Source organism: Ictidomys tridecemlineatus, chromosome 9 (assembly GCF_052094955.1).
Source record: "Ictidomys tridecemlineatus isolate mIctTri1 chromosome 9, mIctTri1.hap1, whole genome shotgun sequence".
In the NCBI taxonomy this organism is placed as follows: Eukaryota; Metazoa; Chordata; class Mammalia; order Rodentia; family Sciuridae; genus Ictidomys; species Ictidomys tridecemlineatus.
In genome coordinates, this window is record NC_135485.1 from 95,802,086 (window position 1) to 95,827,589 (window position 25,504).

The 25,504-nt window shown below is 40.2% G+C and overlaps 1 protein-coding gene across 3 annotated transcripts; it reads right to left on the minus strand.

The window, feature by feature from the left end:
• Window positions 1-272: 272 nt before the first annotated feature.
• Cyp2u1 (cytochrome P450 family 2 subfamily U member 1) lies at window positions 273-21,973 on the minus strand. Of its 3 annotated transcripts, XM_013365430.2 has the most exons (6): window positions 21,368-21,972; window positions 8,302-8,937; window positions 5,457-5,618; window positions 3,921-4,088; window positions 2,799-3,004; window positions 273-2,032 (listed from the first exon to the last, which is right to left on the minus strand). In XM_013365430.2, exons 1-5 carry the CDS (start codon window positions 21,861-21,863, stop codon window positions 2,826-2,828), a joined length of 1,641 nt encoding a protein of 546 aa, XP_013220884.1. In that variant the 5' UTR covers window positions 21,864-21,972; the 3' UTR covers window positions 273-2,032; window positions 2,799-2,825. The 3 variants fall into 3 exon arrangements, with proteins under 3 accessions (XP_013220884.1, XP_040148940.1, XP_040148939.1); XM_040293006.2 differs by lacking the exon at window positions 5,457-5,618 and having other exon boundaries at window positions 21,368-21,973; XM_040293005.2 differs by lacking the exon at window positions 273-2,032 and having other exon boundaries at window positions 2,971-3,303.
• Between the last annotated feature and the right edge of the window lie 3,531 nt (window positions 21,974-25,504).

Consider the following 25,504-nt stretch of genomic DNA (forward strand, 5'->3'; position numbering starts at 1 on the left):
CTTATGCAGTGCTGGGTTTGGATGTGAGATACGAGAAACTTGGGCTTTCTTATTTATCTTTCCGTATCTTGTGATAGAATCACTTAACTTTACGCTGAGAGCATATTTTTAAAAGAATTTCCCTCCTGTCTAAAGACCATGCCAATACTGTATTGCGGCCATCTCTCTTTGAAGGTCTGTTTCCTCTGTCATTTCTTAACATGCCATTTGGTAAAAATAAAACTTTGTTAGGAATTAAAAAAAAAAACAAAAAAATCAGACATGACACTGTCTCCATAAAAACAAAAAGTTTAATAAATGCACCCAAAAGTATAAAATATGAAGACTAAAAGTTAGATATTAGGCAGAATTATAAAATAAAGTACAATTACTTTCATCGTTCAGAGAAACCATGAAATGTCAAATTGAAGAATGTCAGTGTATGAGAAAAATATCAACAGTCCTTCAGTCATGTGCCATATAAAGATATTTTTTAAATGCTACAGTTAGAGGCATTGTATTTAAAAGTTTAATAAACTTCTGATTCTGACACAATGTCATGGAAAACAGAACAAACTCTTTGGTTAGGAATACCGAAAATCCATCTATAAAGAGTAAGAAATTTGCGAATACTGTTATTAGTTCCATTCAAAAAAAGCATAAGAATTTCATTTCAGGAACAAACTGTCCCATTGCAGTGTAGGATAACCAATCTACACAAGTATTGCCCTGTCTAAAATCTGTACAACCTCTCCAGTTCCTCTGCATTTAGTCTATTAGCTTTTCTCTTTTTATTAAAGATAAAAATTCTTAAGGCACCTAAAGATTAGCCTGTATTTCATCTACCTGTATTGTAAGTGCTTAATTATATTTATAAAAAGCAAAAGAATGGTAAATAGATAATACAAAGAATGTAGAGTCAAACCAAATCAATAGTTGATTACATAATATTCCATCTTTTCTTGGGTTTTTATTAAGCATAATTATTTTCACTCCTTGAACATGCAGGAGTCTGCCTAGGAATGTGCTCAAAGAAAAAAATCCAGCCTCGCGTTCAGAATTGCCCTGGAATGCCATTCATGGACTAAGAAGCTCCAAGTACCTAAAGTGGTTAATGACAGATGAAGAAGTCAGAGGTAAATGAGATCTGGTGTCTTTACTGGTCTGGAAAACAGAGCAAGGAAGGGTGGCAATCACAGGAGGCCTTCCTGATCAAAGTGTTCAAGTTCAGTATTTCATCTTTGGCTCTTTTCTTGCCTTCTTTGCTATTGGGAGTAAAAGCAGTCACTCCTTCCCTCCTTGAGGAAAGTAAGTATGAGGCCCATGGATGTGGCCCAGTCTCCAGCTGCTGGGAGCTTACATTCTGTTATATTTCGACACATAAGGCATCGTTCTAAGTTAGTTTAGAATGTTTGTTTTAAATGATCAAATGTCTAGTAATTTTTTAAAAAGCTGGCTTAAACCAACATTAATCAATAACACATACTGATTTCTTAACATCATTTCTAAGCAACAAAAATACAACCTATAGCATTCAAATGGGATGGGATATTCCCCTTAAGCAACCTTCTTAAAATTCATTCACATGTGGACCGGGCATCAACTAAGAGCAAGGGGCTGGAAGAGAGCAACAGTGCGACATCCTTGTCTCAAGGAGTCAGTCTGGGCTGAAAAGGGCCCCAGCTCACTGGGGCGAGCTACAGGCTCAAGAGGTGGCAGAACTGAGTAGTGGCTCAGAGAGCACTCTCCATCACAAGGACTAGTGGTGCCAAAGGATGACACTTCCTCACCAGGTGTCTTAAGTTCACTAGGCCTCAGCTGTATTCGCTACCACCTGGCACCCTTTTAATGTGGCGACCATCAACATACACAAAGGTATGGTGCCAGCATCAGGAAAGGCTCAAAAATACAGTTGCTCATATTTTATCATGATTTCTTCCACATAAAGAATATGATGGGAAAATCAAGGAAAGGGCCAGTTATTCTTTGAAGCACATTCTCTGGAGGAAATACCAGCATACTGGGCAGGACAACTCTTCATTGCGCAGGACCACTTTTCATACAGCATCCCAGGAGCAGGACACCCATCATCATGATGAACCAAAAAAAAAAAAAAAAGAAAGAAAATGCACTCACATATTTCCAAACATCCCTGGAAGGGGTTACCACCTGGGATGAGAACTGTTCTTCTAGAGGGATCTTCTTTATTAAGAAACAATGTAGTTCTTTTAATAAAGAATAAGCACACCTTCCTGTATTTGTCTTTGAGAGTATTCAAGGATCAGCCATAGAGAGCCTGGTGGCAGGGAGAACAGGAGAGGACTCTAACCTACCCCACATCCATTCTGATGACAGTGTCCAAGGCTGGATGCCACTTTCATATTGTTGGAGATCTTAAAAAGTTGGGAGGTAGACCTTCTACCTCTTATTTTCATCTCTAGACTTTTGGTCAAATTGGAAAAGAGATGAGGCATTTGACCTTCCTTAGTACTGAGAGGTAGAGAGAAGGCAAGTGTTGCTACCTTCATTGTAACATGATGGAGGCACTGAGGGATGAGAAGATATATTCATTGGTGGATGCCATGACAACTAAAATCCAGAGTTCCTGCTTCCTGATCGGGTACTTTGGTAAGTTAGATACATGTGTTACTAAAGTATCCTGCTGAGGAATCCTCCAAGATGGAAGCTCCCAAGAGCTCTAACCTCTCTCCAGCTATTGTTCTCTTATCTGAGCCTAACCTGGATCCGCTAAGATGCCGGACCCACTGTCAATTGCAGTAGTCAGATTTAGAAGAACACATATTTAGGTATCTGTTTACCTTCTCTTTTTTAGGTATCTGTGTGCTTCATCTCTTCGAAATGATTATATTAAATGGATAAGGAGCTAACGTTAGACCAAATCTTCCAGTCAGGTTGGGCTTCTTAGAATCCTTAGGTAAAGCAAATGTGAAAGTCTGCATCAGGCTCACAAACATGAGGAATAATTCCATCTTTGCCAGCTGCTCTCCCATACACACCCGCTTCCCTAAAAATGAGATAAAAAAGTAAAGGTTATAATATCATCCCTTTTACTATTTATAAAAGTACAAATTTATAAGAAATCTCTAAATTAAGTACTTTAAATGCACATGGGAGAGTTTTAAAATTGCCATTTATACCATAAAATCTCCCACGGTGTATACTAATCAAAATTTTTGTATACCAAAGTTCACACTTTCACTCCTACTAATGAAAACCTATCATCTAGACAGGAACCGCAGACAGATCCAATGTGCAGCTACCCTGTCTTTTCCACACGAACTTATGTCTTTCCTTTACTGTCACCTGGAAGATTAAAGGGGGAAAAGTCAGATTAGATTCTTTGGAACCTTCCTTTTCCATAGAAAGGATCCACATTACTAATCTGGAAACCCAAAAGGACCTGGTGAGATTAGACCACCCCCCTCCCCCATCAGCCTACAGGTCACAAGTTCCTCTTAACTCCAGTGGTTTCCTGGGATCTGAACAATAGCCTAGACAGCCCAGAAAGGAAGATTTCAAGGCATATTTAAAGATCAAAACCCAACTGCCTTCTTTTTTCTTTTTAAAGATTGAACCCAAGGCCTGGCACACACTAAGTAAAATGTTCTACCAGTGAGAAACACCTCCGGCTCTTATTTTGTTTTAAAATTTTGAAATGAACTTAGAGAAGATGCATTATCTAAATTATTTGCCTCTTACACTATCTTGTCAATAAAGAGGCATTCTTAAAACAACATAAAATAATAAAAGATTGTTTTTAGTTCTGCCTCCCCCCACCCCCACCTTTGTGTGGAGCTGGGGAATCGAGAACCCAGGGATTCACGCGTGCTGCAACAGAGCACTGACTCTACTATGCTCCCAGACCAAAGTTCTACTTCTTTTTAGACTTATACCATTAACAAAACAAAAGTTTGACTGACCTATCCCAAATGGAATAAAGAATTCTTTTTTTAAAAGTTGTCCTTGGTCATCCAGAAATCGATCTGGGTAGAAGTCTTCTGGTTTCTCCCAAATGGTTGGGTCTCTGTGTACTGACCATAAATTGGGTAAGATCAATGTTCCTTTAGGAATGGTGTACCCTTGGAGCACTACAGCAAACAAACAAACAAACAAAAAAACCCCACAGTGTTATTCAACGTACTTATTAGTTCACTAATAGTTCTCCTTAATTACCACTATCTGACCAAAAAAAAAAATCTAGTTTTGTATCTATTTATCTATCTATCTATATCTATCATCCATCTATCTATCTATCTATCTATCTATCTATCTATCTATCTATCTATCTATCTATCTGTATTTGCCATCTTAATTAGCTGAGAGTAAACTGTGAGGAACTTTAGGGTAGGGATAAGATGTTAGTATGGCATCCTTCTACCCATACCATCCCAGGATCTAGCCAGAGACGGGACATAGTAAGTACTCTGATAGGTGAGTTAACGCATTCAGTCAAACCATATAAAAACATTATGATTAAGTGAAAACACAAAAACAAAAACAATAGAGCGTCACAGATGAACTTTCCCAAAGAATTACAAATTCCTGAGAATCATATAAAACATATCTGTTTACAGGGTTTTTTACATCTACAGATCAATCTGATGAGGAAGGTAAATGAAGATAAAGGGTGTACAGGAAAGTCAGCCCCTGCTTTTACTAGCTAACAAGTGAGTTTGCACTGTAAGAGTCCATTATCTAGGGCCAATGCCCCAAAGACACCATGCACATTGGAGAGTATCTAATTTGTACCAAAAAATGGTGAAGTGATCCAACATCATTTATAAGTAACTGCTTGCTACAACTGTCTTGTAGTACATTCAAGCCCACTGAATTATGCACTATGTCTAAAGAAGGTAAATTCCTTATTAATAAGGATGTTCAAAGACATCCAAGCAATATCTCTAAAGAAGGTAAATTCCTTATTAATAGGGATGTTCAAAGACATCTGGAAGTGACCAACTGGGCATATTTCACGGTCACTAAGAAGTTGAAATGAGAGACCCTAGAATCAGAGGGGCTCCTTCTAATTCTTTAATATTTATACTTTTTGGTTGCAGAATTTAAAACATTGAAGTGGGGGTAATTTCCAGCTAAATCCTTAATTTCACATTTAGACCAGCTCTTCTGACTTCCACGTTGAGGACTAGAGATGCCTTTGTTAATTCTGGGATTTTTTTCTGCCAACGCAGCTGACTGAAATGGTGCACTATTTGTTTTGCCAGGATAAGCGTGAATGCTCTGAAAGCTGGAGAGCTATTAATCACACTCAGCTAGTGCTGGAATGTCAGTGCAACTAATGACGGACAACTGAGGGCTGAAACATGCCCTGGAGAGTTCATTATCTAGGGCCAATGCTAATTCCAGTGCTCACCGTGCCTCTCACCCCAGCTCTACTACAGGGTCTGGGGGCTGTGCTCCCCTCAAGGGCATCCAAAGGAGAAAGTCCCTGGACTTGCCTGTTTTCTCTGAGGTCATATGAGGAACGGCAAGTGGCACCACCACGGTTAGCCTCTGCACCTCCATGATGGTGGCTTCTGTGTAGGGCATCTGGGCCTTGTCTGTGAGGGAAGGAGGTCGGTCGGGACCAATGACCCTTTCAATTTCTTCATGAACCTTTTCTGCATAAAAAGGGAAGAATCAACCAGAAGCTGAGCCTGCACTGATGCACACTTCCCTTTACCACTTACACGTGATTGACTAGCTGGCAGGGCAGGGAAGTCATGTGCCAAGTGGAGACAGCTATCCCCAGGAGGTTGCACCATGCTCGCTGGGACTTTTAAAGGAGGATAGCAGAACAGATAGAGGGGCAAAGGAGAAAGCACCTGCATTCAGGAGCACCCTGAATCACACTCTCATGCGAACAAAAGCTTGACTCTCTAAGCTGACTGTAGCAATAGTGTTAGCCCAAGAGGGCCTCCAGTGAACCCTGTTCCGTGGGGTTTCCTATTACTGGGATCTGGAATATCCCCTGAAGGCTCATGCATTAAAGGCTTTTTCCCCATAGTGTCACTAAGAGGTGGTGGAAACTTTAAGTGGTACCTAGTGGGAAGTTCTAGTTCATTAGGGGTGATCTTGAAGAGGGCAGTGGAATCCTGCCCCTTCTTCTCTCTTTCATATTCTGACCATGAGATATGCCTTGCTTTACCATGTGCTCCCTATATGACGTGCTGCTCTGCCACAGGCCCAAAAGCAATGGAGCCAACTGACCATGGACTGAAACCTTTGAAACCGTGAGCCAAAATAAAACTTTTCTTGGTAAGTTGATTGTCTCAGGTGTTTTGTTACAGTAACAGAAAACTGACTAACACAGGGTCCCTATCCTAGTGCATCCCCCTTACACTTTGAAGCAAGTTGGTCTATGTGATCAATGAGAAGGGAGAAGGTCACTTCTGAGATTAGTCTTTGCCACTTACTCTCTCAAGTCACTCACTCTGGGGGAAGGTAGTTGCCAAGTTAAGTATCCTTATGTAAAAGGTCAGAGTAGTCTGTAGCCAACAGTCATGTGGATTGTCAACTTAGAAGTGGGTGCTTCAGTCCCTGCCAAGTCTGTAAACGACTGTGGGCCCAGCCAACATCTTTACTGCAACTCCATGAGAAACTTTGGACTAGAATCATCCCAGACAAGCTGTTCCTGGATTCCTTACCCTCAAAAACTACATGAGAAAATAGCTATTGTTTTAAACTGCTAAATTTTGGGATGATTTGTTATTCAGCAGTAATTAATATAGGTCTGCACCAATTCTACCCATGGTAGGAAAAATAACAGTCCCTCCAAGATATCCATACCCTAATATTACCTTTGGTACTTCGTAAATATGACATGTTACATGATATCTTCTTCCATTTTCTGTAGCTATAACAAAATACCTGAGGCTGGGTACTTTACAAAGACAAGAGGCTTATTTAGCTCAGAATTTTGGAGGCTGAAAGTCCAAGATTAGGTTAGCCCCATCTGTTTGGCATCTGGTAAAGGCCCCTTCAACCGCATCACAACATGGAAAATGACATTACAGCAGCATCGCATCTGAGAGGGAGAGATCATTCAGCAAACAGGAAGCCAAGCCTGCTCTTTTTATAATACCCACCCTTGCAGGAACTAATTTGTCCTATGAGAACCACATTAATCCCTTAGAGGGTACAGCCCCAAAACTCCATTACCTTGCTCTAGATGCCACTTCTCACAGGTTCCACCACCTCAACCCTGCACACTGAGAATCAAGCTTCCATCACATAAACCTCTGGGGGGGCACCTTCAAACTATACCTAAACCATGGCACCTGACCAAAGGGACCATGTTGATGTGATTAAGTTAAGCTCCTAGAGATGGGGAGACTATCCTGGGTTATGTGGATGTGCCCAACCAGTGCAGCCATATTCTGCATAATGATGTTTCAGACAACGACAGACCCGTGGACAGTGGTCCGTAAGATTATATTGCCTAGTGACACTGTGGCTGTCTTGTTTTAAGTGCGCTCTGTGATGCTCGCCCAATGATGAAAGCACCTAATGAGACATTTCTCAGAACATGTCTCATCGTTAAGTGACACATGGTTGTACACAGGTTTTAAAGTCAGAAAGTCTTCCCAGTTGAGTGCAGAGGCACAGGGAGATATGACTATGAAAGAATGGCCAGAGATGTGACATGCTGGCTGTGAACTGGAGGAGGGAGCCAGAAGCCAAGAATGCTAGGAAGGGCAAAGAAATGGATTCTCCTCCAGGGCCTTGGGAAAAGAACTGTCAACATCTTGATATTTAGTCCAGTGAGTCATATGTCAGACTTCTAATGCATAGAACTAAATGATAACAAATTTGTGTTCTTTTAAAGACACCAGCAGCAATGAAAACCAAAGGTTATATCCTGTTATAGCAGCATAGAAACTAAAACACCACCCTTTCCTCTTCTCCTATTTCCTGTTGCCAGTGCTCACTATCTGTTGGTCCTGACATGGTGCAACCAGCTGGGCTACTTTCATGAGCTGCTCTAGGCCTCTGTCTTCTGTTTTCAAAACCAGGTGAGTAGGTTCAGAGGAGTGTTATGATCCCCTTCAGCTCCAAAACGTCCTACCACTGTACATTTCATAGGTAACAGACCTGTGGAGATTAAAGCAGGGGGGGGGACAGTTATGACAGGAGTCCTACTGTCTGCAAACTCGGAGTTTCACATGCACTTTGCACCAACTCCCTATGGGATGCAAGCATTTATTTTCTCATCCAGCCTGAAGATACTGCTTAGTGCTTGAAGGTTGCTAATCCTGATTTCAATAATCTGGTTTTGCTATGAATGAAGAATTCATTGGTTACCTTGAACATCAGGGTTCAATGACATATACAGCAGGCACCACAGCAGAGAGTTTGTTGTGGTATCTGTCCCAGCAATAAAAAGATCCCCGATGATATAGAATAAGTAGTCTTCATTAAAACTACTGTGGCTGTTATTTTTCCCCTCTTCCTCCATGTGCAGAAGGTACATGTCTATGAAGTCCTGAGGGTTCTCACCATCCAGAGACTCTTGATGGTCTTTGATGATCTGTTTAAGGAAAGTGGTTATATCCTTTTCAATTAGTCTTAATTCCTTATATGGTCCAAAGGGAAGGTAATACAGCCAGGGGCATATGTTGATCAGGAGGAGCTGGCTGTTGAGGCAGATTTCTAACCCTCGGGACATGAAATCTAGCATCCTCTTGAACTCACTGTTGGTATAATCAAAGCGTCGTCCAAAGCACAAGGAGCAGATGATGTTAGAGACGGCATTGCTGAGGATGGGGAAAGGGCTGAAGGGATTTTCTCCCTGCTTTTGCATTTCCTCCTTCACATACTTGAACTCCTCGATAATCTTGGGCTCCAAGCTAAGCTTCCCCAAGCCAAAATGGCGAAGAGTGGAATGAGAGAACTTCCTCTGTTGTCTCCAGACTGGGCCATAAGGTGCGAAAACAACCCCTGTAAAAGGACACCCAAGAAAGGAAGGTGAGAGAGAAGGATGCACAACAAGACTGGACAGGACCTGCAGGGGCATATATCCTGCATGTTTCAGAGCACTTATGCAAAGTTCATAAACAGATAAAGACCATCGGTCAAGAAGGATGACTAACAAAATTTAGTCACTGAGATAGTTTCATGACGAAAATCACTTCCACTTCAATTGGAAGAATTTGCTGTAGAGCTATTTTACCACTGATAATAATTCTTGGTAACATGAAGAGCAAAGTTTCAATGTCCAAAACTAGTATGTGCATTTAAAAATCTTTCTATTTCATAAGAGTGAATCCATGCTTAGAAAATCTATCAAGCCAAGCTGAGTATGAGGGCTTACTCCTATAATCCCAGGGTTTTGGGGGGCTGAGACAGGAGGATCATGAGTTCAAAGCCAGCCTCAGTAATGGTGAGGTGCTAAGCAACTCAGTGAGACCCTGTCTCTAAATAAAATACAAAATAGGGCTGGGGATGTGGCTCAGTGGTTGAGTGTCCCTGAGTTCAATTCCTGATAGCCGCCCCCCCCCAAAGCAAATATATCAAGGAAGACACATCCATGAGCGAATCATCTATATTCTAAACATTAGCAACAGAGGGATAAGTATGGTAACAGATGGACCTGAGGGCAGAGACTATATCTGATTGTGTTCACCATTACAATCCCAGCTTCTAGAATACTGCTGGGTACACAGGAGGAACTTGCTAATTATTAGCTGAATAAATGAAGAGCACAACTGGATTAGAATTACTAGCCTTCAATGTTTAGAATCTTGCAACTGGCAAGTAATCTTAAATATCAGTCGTTGGTAACACTCCTCTTTTATTTATTTTTCATTTTTAATATATTTTTTAATTTGTTCAATTATACATGACAGTAGAATGCATTTTGACATATATGGAAGTAACTTCTAATTTGTCTGATTGTACATGATGTAGAGTTACACAGGTCATGTAATCATATATGCACATAGGGTAATACTGTCTGATTCATTTTACTATCCTTCCTATATCCATACCCGCTTCCTTCCCTTCACTTCCTGTCTAGTCCAAAATGCCTCTATTTTACCCACCCCTTATTATGAATTACCATCTGTATACCAGAGAAAATATGTGGCCTTCATTTTTTCATATAGTTATTGGCCTATTCTGGCTTCTTATTCTAACAATTCAAGTTTCTAACAATTTGCATGCCTGAAAATATATTTATTCCACCATTGCACTTCTTCTGAATTTGGAAGACCATGCTAAGACTTGATCGATGGAGTTATAAAGTACACACATTATTTTTCTTGGTATAATATTCTCTAGTTTCATCCATTTACCAGAAAATGCCATAATTTCATTCTTCTTTAAGGCTCAGTAGTATTCTGTTGCATATATATATACCAGAGTTGCTTTATTCATTCATCTCTTGAAGGACACCAAGGTTGGTTCCATAGTTTAGCTATTGGGTAACACCCCTCTTTTAAAAACATCTGACTCATTAAGTTCATTACAGATACTTGATTACTTGATTCTCACTTGCTCATCTCCCACCATCAAACCCAACAATATTATTCCCAGATGTATCAGTTGTTCTCAAATATTTCCCGTTTCCTGTCACCTGTTTTATCCTCCTGGTTTTCATGTTGTGCTTTATCATTTCAGCCAGTTCTTCGTCCTTCCCATATCATTTCTGAATGCTTACTCTGTGCTAGGAAATAGGATGCCAGGTACAGTTGAGAATGAAATACAGACCCTGCTCGGTGGTTAAGTCTTCTCATACTCTTTAATACTTTTATAAAATGCCTTTCAATGTTAAGCATCCATGTAGTCAAACAAATCAGATGGTCTGTCTATCCCGTGCTCCTTCCTGGACTCTTCCAAATGTGTACACAACTCTGAAGTGGCTGATCCCTAGGCTTCCCATCATCACTTGGGGATTTCCTTAGGACTCTTCTATGTCAGAATCCATTTCCTGGTTCCTATGTCTTCCTCTTTCTTGTTTTACTCCCAAATTTTGCTGAAGTACTTTCTCTAGTAGTTCCAAGAAACAAATGCATGGAAGGCCAGTTTCTAACAGTTTGCATGTCTGAAAATGTACTTATTCTACACTATGGCACTTCCTCTGAATTTGGAAGACAGTGCTAAGACTTGATGGATGTCATAAAGTACGGACATCTTTGACATGACTAGACATTGCTAAGTTACTCTCCAAAGTGAGAGCGTACCAAAAATGTACCCACCAGAAGTAGATGAGCATTCTCATTTGTTCCAAATAGTTGCCAAGTTGCCATTACTTGATATTTGTCAACATTATTATTTTTGCCAATGGGAGGACTGAGATTTTCCTCATGATTTGTATTTGCATTTCTCTGAGGGTTAACTGTGGCTCAGCACAGCTTTTCATATGGTTACCAGCCTATTTTGGCTTCTTATTCTATGGGTTTATGCTGATCAACCGTACAAATTTCTTCTTATAAATTCTAGGTGCACAGCAGATCTCTCACCACCTGCTCACCCCCCTCTCCACTTACGGTATTTGATAAACAGAAAAATGTACACTTGCATTTATCAACCTTTTTCTTTATGATACGTGCCGTATATCTTACTTTAGAAATATCTTCCTGCCATGAGCTCAGAGAGACACTATTTTCTTATAAAATTTAAAATTCAGCTTTTTTTCGTGTTCAATTCTCTCTGCCTGGAATTATAATCATGTTAGGTGTTTCTACCTAAGCAGAAAACTAAACCTTTTTTTCCTCCATGCAGATGCTCCACTGTTCAAGCACAATTCATTTAACACCTCTCTCACCCCTGGCATCTGTAACGCTGCTTCTGTCCGGTTTCCTACATACTGGTTCTTATAGTTTAGATTTGAGGTGTCACCCAAAAGCTCCTGTGTTAATACAGGAATATCCAGAGTTGAAATAATTGGATTATGAGAGTTGTGACCTAATCAGTCCATCCTAGTTGGAATGGGCTGAGCAGGTGGTAACTGTAGGCAGGTGGGGCGTGGCTGGAGGAGTTAGGTTATTGGTGTGCCCTGAAGGGTTGTTCTTCCTGTGGCCCTTCCCATTCACTCCTAACCTCTCCCTCTCCCCTCACCTTTCTCCCACTCTCTGATTCCTGAGGCTGACATGAGCTGAGCAGTGTTTCCTCATTGGGTCCTTCCTCCAGATGTGTTCTTCATGGACTGAGGCCTCTGAAACCCTTAGCCCCAAACAACTCTCCCCATCCCCAAGCTGTTCTTCTTCTTCTTCTTCTTCTTTTTTTTTTTTTTTAGTTGTAGATGGACACAATACCTTTATTTTGTTTATTTATTTTTATGTGGTGCTGAGGATCAAACCCAGGGCCTCACATGTGCAAGGCAAGCGCTCTGCCGCTGAGCCCCAACCCCTGCCCTTTTTTAAAAAGCAATATTTGAAATTATTTGTGTTTTCTGTCTCCTCCACTAGGATATATTTCATGAAGGCATAACTTTTATCCTTAGTGCCTCATAGTAAGTATTACATAAACTTTACTGAATAAAGAAATGAATATGTGACAGAGGAATAAAAAGTTCTAATTAATAAAGGAAAAGGTGATTTCTTCTATGTATGTATTTAACTTAACGGATAAGAGAAATCAGTGAAAAGGGAAAGTAAGAATTTTTAAGGATATTAGCAAAATACCAACATTAACCTCAGCATATCTCTATCTTAATAGTGTCATCTAAAAATAGGAGAAAATAATTTCAGAGATCACAGCTTTCATTACCAAGATAAAAACAAAATCAGAAACAGAAAAGCCACCCTAAATTTAGAACACATAGGAGTCAACAATTCATTATTCCCTGTAGTTAGAAGAAATTAAACCCAAATTCAGAAATGGAAAACAGGCATGTTTTATAACTACATTAATTAAAGATCTTTATAAGCAGGGAGCCATATGAAATATTCAAAAGTAACTGAACCACAAAAAAAGTTTCATATTTCAAGGTTTTGGAGTCTAGATGTAGTTAATAGTTCATCTATTTAGAATATATGTAGAATACTTTAATACTTCTAAAAGTAATATTGTATATTAAACATATTACTTGCTTCCAAAATTAGGTGTACATTTCCACTTTTTAAAAATCTATCATAAACAAAGCATAGTGATACTCCCAGCTGTTTCTGAAGCTGATGCAGGAGAGTGGCCAAGTTTGAGGCCAGCCTAGGCAACTTAACAAGACCCTCAAAATAAAAAATAAAATGGGCTGGGGCCCAAGCTGTTCTTATAAGATATTTTGGTCACATTGACAACAACAGTGAATAAAACATCAGTTTATAGGTTTTCTATTCTGCTACATTGGATAATTATCACTGTTTAAAGCTTCTTCTTCTTATTATTATTATTTACCAAGGATTGACCCAGGGGCAATTAACCACTGAGCCACATCCCCAGCCCTTTTATATATTTTATTTAGAGACAGGGTCTTGCTGAGTTGCTTAGGGCCTTGCTAAATTGTTAAGGCTGGCTTTGAACTTGAGATCCTCCTGCCTCAGCTTCCCGAGTTGCTGAGATTACAGGCTTGCACCACTGCACCCAAAATAAAGCATATTATCTTTTTTTTAATATTTATTTTTTAGTTGTAGATGGACACAATATCTTTATTTCATTTTTATATGGTGCTGAGGATCGAACCCAGTGCCTCACGAGTGCTAGGCGAACCCTCTACCACTGAGCCACAACCCAGTCCCAAGCATATTATCTTAATCATTTATTTTATAATATGTATTAAATCTAATAAGGAAGTCCCCTCTCCTCCCTCAAAGCCTTGTTCTTCAAAATTGTTTTGGGATATTCTTGCCTTTTTACTCTTTTATGAAACCTTTAAAACCAGCTTGTCATGCTCTGTAAGAAAGCTTTTGGGATTTTTATTGAAAATGCATTTATAGGTTAATTTAAAGAAGGTTTATTGACTTCTTTATGACTGTTGGACTTGCTTGCAATCCAAGGATAAATCTAAATTTGATTAAGATGTTTTAAAGCTTTTTAAATACAAAACATTGCTGGAATATTTTCTTAATTTTTTTTTTAAAAAAAGGAAAATGGCCTATAAGTTCCTTGTTTTATGCTGTACTTTTCTAGATATATTGACCTCCTGAACTAAGCCAGGGTGTAGGCTTTCTAAAAGCATTTGTCTAAAATTAAAATGACTTGTTCCTCTTTTCTTTTTATAATCCTAAAGTTAGTCTCTAACTCATTAATTTTCAGACTGCCCCCTGCCAAACAATGTTTTTGGTTTTATTGGTCCTGGGGATTGAACTCAGGGACATTCAACCACTGAGCCACACCCCCAGCCCTATTTTTTGTATTTTATTTAGAGACAGGGTCTCACCGAGTTGCTTAGTGCCTCACTTTTGCTGAGGCTGGCTTTGAACTTGTGATCCTCCTGCCTCAGCCCCACAAGCCACTGGGATCACAGGCATGCGCCACTGTGTCCAGCAATAATTCTAAGCTCTACATTTATCTCTGGGTACCACTTTAGCTGCAATGCACAAGTATCATTTGAAGCTTTTTAAAAATATATATACTTTTTAGTTGTAGTTGGACACAATACCTTTATCCTTTATTTTATTTATTGATTTTTATGTGGTGCTGAGGATCGAACCCAGGGCCTCGCACATGCTAGGCGAGCGCTCTACCACTGAGCCACTAGCTCCATTTGCAGGTATTTTTATCACTGAGCTTAAATAATTTTTTTCTATGAGCCTTAATGGCTACCTGGGGTAATGTGTCTTCCACTGTTTTTTTTTTTATTGTTTGTTTGTTTTTAATACTGATTTTTGACATTTGATGAGACTTGCTTTTCAGCCTAATATGTGGCTAATTTTAATAACATTTTCAATAAAATAAGGAAGTGGAGGAAACATTCTCAACAGAGGCTAAGATTGAGAACTGGACATTTTTTATGACAAGCTGATGGCAATAAAGTTCAACAGACAAGAGGGGACCAGGGAGGTGGTGGCTGAGAATGCCCAAGGTGAGAGGCAGGGACGGGAATCAATGGCCTTAGGACCATGAGCTCTGCAGGACAGCAGAGTGGCTTTTCATCTTAGGAGGGGTTGGCAGAGGGTCAGCCACATCTTGCAGTTGTTGACATCTTTTTTCTTAGGCCTGAAAAGCAATGATAATTATAGATGTAGACAAAAACATCATTTGCAGCATTATTTAATATAATATTATTATAATATTAAATAATGATTTAATATTAAATATTTAAATTTAATATTATAATAATATTAAAAAATAAAAATGACTCCAAAGCAAAAAATCAGGAGTCTTGGTCGAGAATGAAGAAAACACGCTGGTTTACCAGAAAGACCAATGAGGCCATAAAACCAGGAACCAGGAAGGGAGGCAAGGCAAAAATGTTACAGAACCCTTTCCACCTTTCCCTTCTCTTGAAGTTGCCTGCCTTCCAACTTCAAACCAGATTTTCCTTGAAAATTATTTTCCTTGAGATTACTTTTTTCCCAGTCTCACAACCAAAGTAAAGCCCTCTATTTTCTTTTCTTTCTTTTTTTTCCTTTTTTCTTTTTTTTTTTTTTTTTTGTGGTGCTGGGGATTGAACCCAGGGCCTAGTGAATGCAAGGCAAGCAGTCTACCAACTGAGCGATATCCCCAACCCAAGCTCTCTATTTTCATTGAAAAATTCTGGGAAAGGATTCAAATGCTTCAGTCAGGTATCCCATGGTGATACCAATTTGGGACACTATTTATTTCATTCATGGCTCAAGGTGTCCAGACTCAACTATGAATACAAATTCTTATCCCAAAACCATGTGAGAATAGAACTAAGCTATGGAGCCAAGCTAGGTGCCCTTCAACAGCTGAATGGATAAAGAAATTGTGATATACCTACACAATGGAATTCTACTCAGTTATAAAAAAGTAATGACATTTTCCAGTAAATGGATGGATCTAGAGACTATCATGCTAAGTGAAATAAGCCAATCCTAAATAACCAGAGGTTGAATGTTTTCACTGATATATGAAAGATAAATCACAAAAAGGGGGGCAGAGAAGGGAAGAAAAGAAGTTCAGTAGATTAGTTAAGGGAATGAAGGGAGGAGAGTGGGAATAAGATTAGGAAAGACAGTACAATGGGAATTTGATATAATTTTCCTATGTACATATATGAAAATTCCCAAGTGAACCCTACCATCATATATACCCACAAGAATGTGGTCCTAGTTAGAATAAGATATATTCTATGCTTGTATAATTTTCTCAAAATGAATTCTTTACTGTCATGTATAACTAAAAAGAACTTCTCCCTCCCTCCAAACAAACAAAAAACTACAGCTGTGAATTTTAGAGTTCTGCACCAGACTAACCACTGTTAGAAAGTGATGAAATATTCTGATCAATCCATCTTTTAATCAGTCTGTCCCTCAACTAATGCTGTGGTTGGGGACATGAGCTCAGGTTAAGTTATGGCATCTCCCATTCCTACCACAGTTAAAGAGAACGAGGACTGAGGGTACAGATAAAAAGTTCCTCAGAAGTGGGTAGCCTCATCAGAGGAACAGGTGGCAAGGCAGCTGTAACACAAAACCCCACCTCTAACCGAATAAAGAAATGTGGGCTATTGAGCTGTCTAATCATGTCTAGTCAACCGGTCTAATTTGGAACAGAAAAAAATATAATAAATATCACCTCACATTCTAGAACTTTCCTGCAAGTGCTGAGTCAACTATTTATACATCCCTGTTTATGACACATCCCCTTCTCTGCTAGCTTCATCAACTTTAGCAGCAAATTCTCTCAAAATATCATATATATATTTAATAATGTTATTGGCCTCTTAGTCCTAATGTCATTTATTTTCTATTTTGATGTACACTTCTTAGTTTCTGGGCAATTTCTCATTTTATTTTGTTGACACTTCACTCTGTTTTTTTTTAAACTGTATTTATTTATTTGGTGCTGAGGATCAAACCCAGTGCCTCACACATGCTTGGCAAGTGCTCCGCCTCTGAGCTACAGCCCCAGCCCTCCACTTCACTCTTGAAAAAGTTTCTTCACTGTCTACATTTTCTTATTCAAATGATCTTTCTCTGTTCCAAGTTAGGTCCACAAGCATCTTTGTATCAAATGGTCCTCCCTTTGCATTATCTCATCAGATATCTTCACCAGCCACACAGATTTCTATCATTAAATCTTTCACAGCATTCAGTCAGCACATATCCACCAGAGCAGCATTGCCTACAAACTCCTGTTTCTTGGAGGAATGCATGTTGTAGCTGAAGTACTAAAGCACTAAGTTACCCTAGGCTCCCAGCTCTTTCCCTAAACAAAGAGGATCCAATAATAAGCAGTGATCCAAGTAATGCTTAGAAATTACTCTTATTATAGATTTTAACCAAACAGCACTGTGACAAACTGTTTTGTTAAGAGCTGGGCACAAAACTATTAGGATCTGAAAGAAGAAAACTGACTTCCTATTTTAAGAAATCCAGGAAAAGAGACAGACACACAACACCAATTACAACACAGTGTGATGAGTGTATCAACAGATGCTTGTATGCTTTGATCATTTTTGTTACCTACTCTATGCCAATCAGCGAGCCCCAGTGGTTAACAAGAGGAACAAAACCTTTGCCCTCTACCTCTAACATTCCAATCAAAAAGAGTGGGGGTGGAACAGACTAAATACTTTTAAAGTTTGTAATGAGTAATACACTAATGAGAGAAAATAAAGGGTGGTATGTATAAATAAAGGAAGTGACTAAAACGAAACTGAAAAGTGGCAACTGGCCTGAGAGGTGTGAGGGATGGGAAGCAGTCAGTCAAGTGAAGATACTACGATGCTGAGGATTACAAATGCAGTAGCCTAGGTTGGCACAGGCTTGGCAGGAATGTGCTTAGGAAGGCCAGGCTGCAATGTACAAGCACAGATGGTACCTGATTTACTATGGTTTGTCTTATGATGGTGCAGAAGCAATGGGCATTCAGATAAAACTATACTTTGAAAATCGTGTGTGTGTGTGTGTGTGTGTGTGTGTGTGTGTGTTTGTGCATGCTAGGTGTTGAACCCAGGGCCTTGTACATGCAAAGAATGCACTCTTCCACGAAGTTACACTCCAAGTCCCTGAACTTTTACCTTTTTGTACACTGGCAATGTGCAGTATGATACCTTGAAGATCCTGGGCAGCAGTGATGAGCTGCAGCTCCCAGTCAGCCATGTGATCAGGAGAGCGGATGACCAAGACTCTACGCAGCACACTGTAGAGTTTTGGTCATCCAAGACTCTACAGTGGGCTGCGTTGCTTAGCTATGATGTTGTAGTAAATGCATTTTTGACTTATGATACTTTCAACTTACAATGTGTCTACCAGAATGTTACCAATCATAAGTCAATAAGTATCTGTAAATGGACAGTAGAAAGAAAGAGATAAAAGTCAAAAAGGCAGGCAGAAGCAGATTCTACAAAGCATAGTAGGTCAAGTTTAGAACTAGGAGAAAATTAGCTTTGGCTGGAGAGAGATGTGGTTTCATAATTTTTAAAAAGATCATTTTGGGGGCTGGGGCTGTAGCTCAGTGGCGGAGTGCTTGCCTAGCATGTGTGAGGCACTGGGTTCGATCCTCAGCATCACATAAAAATAAATAAATAAAATAATGATTACTGTCATGAATAAATAATTAGAACAAATATAAAAAGATTTAAAAATGAAGGTATTTGTGTATTCATCTACAACAAATACACACGCACATAATAATTTTAGCTGCAGTATGGAAAAAGAATAGCATGGAAGCAAGTAGTCTAGTCAGGAAGCTTTTGAAGTATCAGATGAGAAATAATTATAGCTTGGATGCTGACAGTGGGGAGGAAAAAAGGGGGTACAGGACCCTTTATTCTACAGTTGGAATGAACAAGGTTTGTGGATTGACTGGAGGGGCATGGAATGGGTCTTAAAAGGAAACTGGTCATAGAGAAAAGGGAAGCTCATCTCTACCTGGGGACAGGGAAGCATGTTAGAGAACACAGTATTAAAGATGTAATATTGAAACACAGACTCAAAAGTAGGTATGAAAAAAAGAAAATAAGTATCAATGATATGGAGAAATTGGAACACTTGTGCCTGGCTGGTAGGAATGTAAAATGTGCAGTTACTGTGGAAAATGGTATGGTAGGTCCTCAAAAAATTAAATAGAATCATATGATCAAACAATTCCAATTCTAGATGTATGTCTCAAAGAACTGAAAGCACGAATTCAAATAGATATTTGCACACCCATGTTCACAGCTGCATTATTTATAGTAGTCAAAAGGTGGACAAACCCCAGAGTTCATCAGTGGATGAATGGATAAACAAAATATGGCATATACATACAATGGAATATTATTTAGTTTTCAGAGGGCAATTCTCATATATACAACAATATAGATAAGCCTTAAAAATTATACCAAGTGCAAATTTTTAGCTGCAAAAGGAAAAATGTATGATTCTGTTTATATGATATGTAGAGTAATGAAATATACAGAGACAAAAAGGAGACAGGCACAGTGGCACATGCCTGTAATCCCAGCAATTTGGGAGGCTGAGGCAGGAGGATAGTGAGTTCAAAGCCAGCCTCAGTGATTTAGAGAGGCACTAAGCAACTCAGAGAGACCCTGTCTCTAAATAAAATATAAAAAGGGCAGGGGATGTGGCTCAGTAGTTAAGTACCCTGGGTTCAATTCCCAGTACAGAGAGAGAGAGAGAGAGAGAGAGAGAGAGAGAGAGAGAGAGAGAGAGAAGAAGAAGAAGAAGAAGAAGAAGAAGAAGAAGAAGAAGAAGAAGAAGAAGAAGAAGAAGAAGAAGGAGGGAAGGAAGGAAGGAGAGGAGAGGAGAGGAGAGAGAGAATGGTAGTAGCCAGAGGCTGGACCAAGGAAGGGGAATGGGTTCTGAGAAAGAAGTCAAAAAGAGTTCTGTGGATGGACAGCAGATTGCACAGTAATGTGGATATACTTGATACCACTAAACTGTGCACTTGAAAATGGTTAGGATGGTAAATTTTATGTGTCTTTCACCAGTATTTAAAAAGAAAAGCAGGCAGGATTTGTCCAAGCAGTCACCAAGATCAGGAGAATCCCAAGTAGAAGCAGCTGCAAGTGTGAAGACACAGAGAGGGAGAGGTCTAAACTATGATGCTTGTTTTCACTGTCACAATTAAGGTATTATGGTAATTACGACTGTTTAAAATCTTGATATAAAACTCTGGTGTTATCAGCTCCTAAAAAAACCAGAATATCTTCCTGCCACAGACAGGGAATACCAGTTCATTTACTTAAATACTTGTTGAGCTCCTACAGGTGCCAGACAGCAATCAATAGCTCTGTTCTCCTACATGTCAGCCCAGTGATGAAGACCTACATGCAGGACCAAGGTTACAAAATTATGTAGTCTCCATTTTGGTAAGTCAGTGAAGGAAAAGTATAAGAGCAATGAAATTGCTTCTAACAAGGGAGCCTAACCACTTGACAGTGGGGTACAGGTAGCAGAGGAAAGTTTTTTAAATTGACCTGACTGGTGGGTAAGAGTGACTGTGACAAAGAAGTTTGGGGCCTACCAGCCAATAAGACAAAAGGGAAGAGTAATTAAAAAAAAAAAAAAAGGTGTGTGTTGGAGGGATGGGGGGTAAAGGAGGGGTAAGAGGACACTCTATTCCACTGCAACAGACAACGTATTTTCTGAACTACAAAACTGAGCTATATAGATTCCCAAAAATAGGAATCAAACAAGCTATGAATCAAAGCATTAGATTTGCTAACAGGCTCTGAGAGTGTTTTCTGGACATGCTATGGGAAAATAATTCTGCTTAAGCTTCTGCCCTCAAAACTCATAAAGTGAAAAGAATATCCTTTTTTATTTTTTATTTTTATTTTTAACCCAAGGGTGTTTTATTTACCACTGAAATACATCCCCAGTCCTTTTTATTTTGAGAGGAGGCACGGTCTTGCTAAGCTGCTGAGGCTGGCCACGAACTTGGTATCCTCCTGCCTCAGCTTCTCTGGCATTACAAGCGTGTGGCACCACGCCGGGCTATTCTCCCCTCCTAACAAGGCCAAAGTTTTTAAACTTTGGGATCTTACGCCTTGTGATCCTCCCCCTTCACTCAACTTCCCCATGGGTTTCCTACTTCTGATCTTGGAATCTTAACAGCCATGCATCCCTCAAGACTCGGCAGAATCTTAAAGACCCAGGATGGTAGAAGGGCCGCTGCCCCCACCACCCGCACAGGATGCAGGTGTGCGAAGGGTTGTGTGCATGTGGCAGGAAGGAGCTCGATGCACCACCGTTTGGGCGCACCTGGAGCCCCATCTGCCGCAGGAATGCCATCTAAACACACCCTTGACCCCCCACCCCTACCCCAGGTCCCGGCGGCAAGGGGACCTGCTCACCCTTCTCCTTGGTTAACATGGAAATGAGGGGCACCCTCGGGCGGTCGCTGAAGACCTCCGCCTGCTGTACCAACGCCTCGCGCACGCTGTGGAAGTCGTTGAGCACCACCACCAGGTAGTGGCCGATGAAGAAACTGAAGATGTTGCCGTACACACGAGCCAGTTTTGCCAGGATCACCTGCGGGGCCTGGGTCGTGGGGTCCATCCCTGTGGCCCTCGCAGTGTGGCTCACCCAGCCCTGTCGCCGCAGGAAGGGCGGCAGTAACACGTGGCCAAAGTTGCCCACCAGGGGCCAGGGCGTGGGACCCGGGGGGATATCCCGCGCCCGGTGCCACCGCACCCAGCTCCAGCCCAGCAGCGCGATGAGGCCGCACAGCAGCAGCAGCGAGCCGCCGCTCGGGTCCAGCCGCAGCAGTCCCCGAGTCGCAGGCAGGAGATGCATCGTCCAGGGGGGGTCGTCAGCTGGGAGCTGCTGCTGCTGCCCTCGAGACGACATACTCCACACGCCGGCGTCAGCACCCGCAGCAACCGAGTTCCTCTAGGTGACCCAGGCGCAGTGTAAGCAAACGCCCGCCCTCGCCCGCGGCCAGCTCCGCCTGGGAAGGTCAGGGGCGGGGCCTGGAGAGCTGAGAGCGCCCTGGATTGGCTGCGCCCAGCACATTCTCCCCGCCTCCTCCAATCAGCGGCGCTCGAGCAGAGCCTGGAGAGGAGGTCGGCGGGTGAACTGGTCGCGCCTTCTGATTTGTCCCAAAGTTTCACCCCGTGTTTAGGTCGGGCTTAATGGTGACAGCCCCTGAAAGTAGGATGCTGCAACACGACCTTAGGCACTAACTGACGCACTAACTGCCGGTGTGTGTGTGTGTGTGTGTGTGTGTGTGTGTGTGTGTGTGTGTGTGTGTGTGTGTTTATCACTCGTCTCGTCTGCATCCCTCATCTTCATCTTGTCTGCTGAATACATAAATTCAAACAGGTTCTCGCGTCTGTTTCTGCGTCTGACCTGGGACAAGCAGAATACTTCATTCTGAGAATATGAAAAGAATTTGCTTGGAGGATTTAAGAACTTGTAATATCAAAACAAAAGCAATCGGTTGCGGAAGGTGACAGTATTGTGATTGGCCTTAGACCAAACCTGAAATGCTGAGGTTGCAATTTAAAATATAAATTGCGTAATATTTTAAAAACAAAGTCTTTCTTCAGTCTCTCCTGATAATGGCTCGGGGGTGCTTCCCTTTCCTTCTTCTAACAGACCGAACCCTGTAGTTTCTCTTAGATTGGTCATAGAGTTGTTCTGTTAGACCAATATTTTGATCCTTTTCCTTCTCCATACACTAAAAGTTTGATCGCCCTGCACTTAGAAAGGAGTGACCAGAGCATAATGAGCTCTCTTCTGTCCATGGTCCATTCTACTTTGTTTCTATAAACAAGTGATTCCAGTAAGATATGTTAAATTTCCAGACCACTCTGTTCTCACACTATTTTTTTTAACCTGTTTTTCTTAAGTTAAGCTTGGAGTTATGCCCCCTAAAAAACAAAAACACACCTTGCATCTTCTGTAACTAACCATTAATTGTTAGATTACTTTTCATGTTCTTTTAATATCTAAAAGAATTTTAAAAATCTAAACTCTGTCTTCAGATATGACCTTCAACATAGGATCTCATTTTTTCATAGCCCTGCTCTCTATAGTAGTAGCCACTCAGTCTTTTCTTACAAGCAATTCACAAATAATTTTAAACTATTTGAAGCTATACCTCATTTACCAACACTAACAACCTTATTCTTGTGATATTACTACTACACACATGGTGTTTTTCTAAATATTCTCTTACTTTTGTTAGTTTAACAGCTCTGTGAGGCAGAGAGGAAGTGTCATGGGTTGGATTGTGTGTTCTCACCCCAATTCATAAGCTGAAGAACTAACCCTCAGTACCTCAGAATGTGACTGTATTTGGAGAAAGGCTTGATAACAGAGGTAAAAGTTAAAATGAGGTCATATGTGTTCATATGCGTGAACGTTAATCCAATATGACTAGTGTCCTTGTATGAAGAAGAGGCTAGGACAGAGACACAGAGGAAGAGTATATGAGGTCAGCAAGAAGGCAGGGAGACTGCAGAAGAAACCAAGCCTGCCAATACCTTGATCTTTAGCTTCCAGCATCCAGAACTGTGAGGAAATTGCTTTCTGTTCTTAACCACCAGTCTCAGCCCTAGAACAGTGCAGGAAGCTATATTGTTCCTCTTAATGCTGTGGGTAACCCATACATGAGGGTGCTTCTCAGGGATGAATTTCATCAAATTGCATTCAGGGAATTCTTGCCAGGGGAAGAATATTTCCTGCTCTATCTTCTCTTTTTTAGATAGAAAAATACAATAATGATCAGTAACAGTATAGGAAGAGAATTAAAAAAAAATCTTTGGGGTAGGGATAGACAGCAAGAAAGATGATAAAACTTTAACAAAACAATCATTTTATTGAGCCCCCCAAGACATTTTAAACTAGTCACTTCCCCACTGAAATCCTTCTGGATTTACATGGATTTGGGCCAGAACTGTTGGTAACTGTATAACTAAAACATCTAAGTACTTTTTATATTGTTATCAAGAGTGGTGTTAAATTACCCTATTTGTAAAACTACAATTGTCCAGCTGGTTTGTAATTCCCTGGGAGGTACATGCCACTCACCACATTCTTGCAGAGTCAGTGAATGCGAACAGAGAGGGTTTATGGATTATGAAGTGTTTGCAAAATGCTAAAAAAGGAGAAATGTTATTTATTCATACTACTTGGTTGTATAATCCCACTGACCATTTAAAAATTAACCCCTTCATGTGCGTGTGTGAGACTATAACAACAAATCCCACTGTTATGTATTATTATAAAAATGCACCAATAAAAATGATAAAATAGGGGCTGGGGTTGTGGCTCAGCTGTAGAGCACTTGCCTTGCATGTATGAGGCACTGGATTCTATCCTCAGCACCACATAAAAATAAGTAAACAAAATAAAGGTATAAAAAATGACAAAATAAAAATAATTGACGCCTTCATATCCTTTTAGTTCTCATGATTTGCTTCACATATACCTGAATGTCTTCTATTTATATGTATGGATATGCACTTCTTCAAGTATGTAAACTCTCCATCCTCCCAAGTTCCTTACCTGTAACTGAGGTAATAAATGTATCTATGTTAAGCATAAAGCTCAAGTGAAATAATCAGCACAATATCTAGCATTTTATTAATGGTGAATTAGGTACAAGCTGTAATTATAGTAGTTATTATTGGGCCTGATACCTTAAATTCAACAGATTGGTGCTATCAATGAATTTTCCCCACTCCTTGAAGTTTTATGAACCATGTCTGAGATCAGATTGTGAGACTGAACAGGGCATTATTTCCTATACTTAGTATTTATGCCTTTGAGTGCTGAATTAATACACTTATCCATCTTCAATATTACCCTCATTACCCTCAACCCGCTTGGTTACATGTATGTACTGTGGTAGCTGCAAAAGACATGAAGGGAGGGGAGCCCTTGAAGTACCTGTCTATTAATGGAAGGTGGAATCTCAAAGGTAACAGAAGCCAATTCCTGAAACTTTTTTATTTGGACAAAATAGTGCCAGGATTGGTTTTTTTTTTTTTTTTTTTTTTCTGAATTTCAAACCAGAAATGGTCCAAGTGCTCTACAACAAAAGAGGGGGTCAGGAGAGAGGAAAACTGGTATATTTATTCAATAAACTGCTCCTTTCCAATAAAAAGGGGTACACTATGGTAGACTCCACAGCATGGATGAATCTTAAAACATACACTCAGTGAATACACCCAGGCTGGGGTTGTAGCTCAGTGGTAGAGCACTTGCCTAGCACATGCGAGGCACTGGATTCGATCCTCAGCACCACATAAAGATAAATCAAAAAATAAAATAAAGGTATTGTGTCCATCTACAACTGAAAAAAAATTACAAAAAAGCCATACCAAAAAAAAAGAGTACATACTGAATAACTGCATTTATAAGAAGTTCTAGAGCAGGAAAAACTAACCTATGGTGATACAAATCAGAACAGAAAGTTGACTGACAGGAAGGGAATAGGAGAACTTTTCCTGGGGTAGTAGGAACATTCTACATTTTGATCA

Excerpts from the sequence above, each read along its gene's own strand:
- Cyp2u1 (XM_013365430.2), bottom strand. The coding sequence starts at position 21,863 with ATGTCGTCTCGAGGGCAGCAGCAGCAGCTCCCAGCTGACGACCCCCCC. Across the intron at positions 8,938-21,367 it reads CATGTTAACCAAGGAGAAGG|GGGTTGTTTTCGCACCTTAT; the intron begins GTGAGCAGGTCC and ends GTCCTTTTACAG. Across the intron at positions 5,619-8,301 it reads ATTGAACCCTGATGTTCAAG|AAAAGGTTCATGAAGAAATT; the intron begins GTAACCAATGAA and ends CTTTTTATGCAG.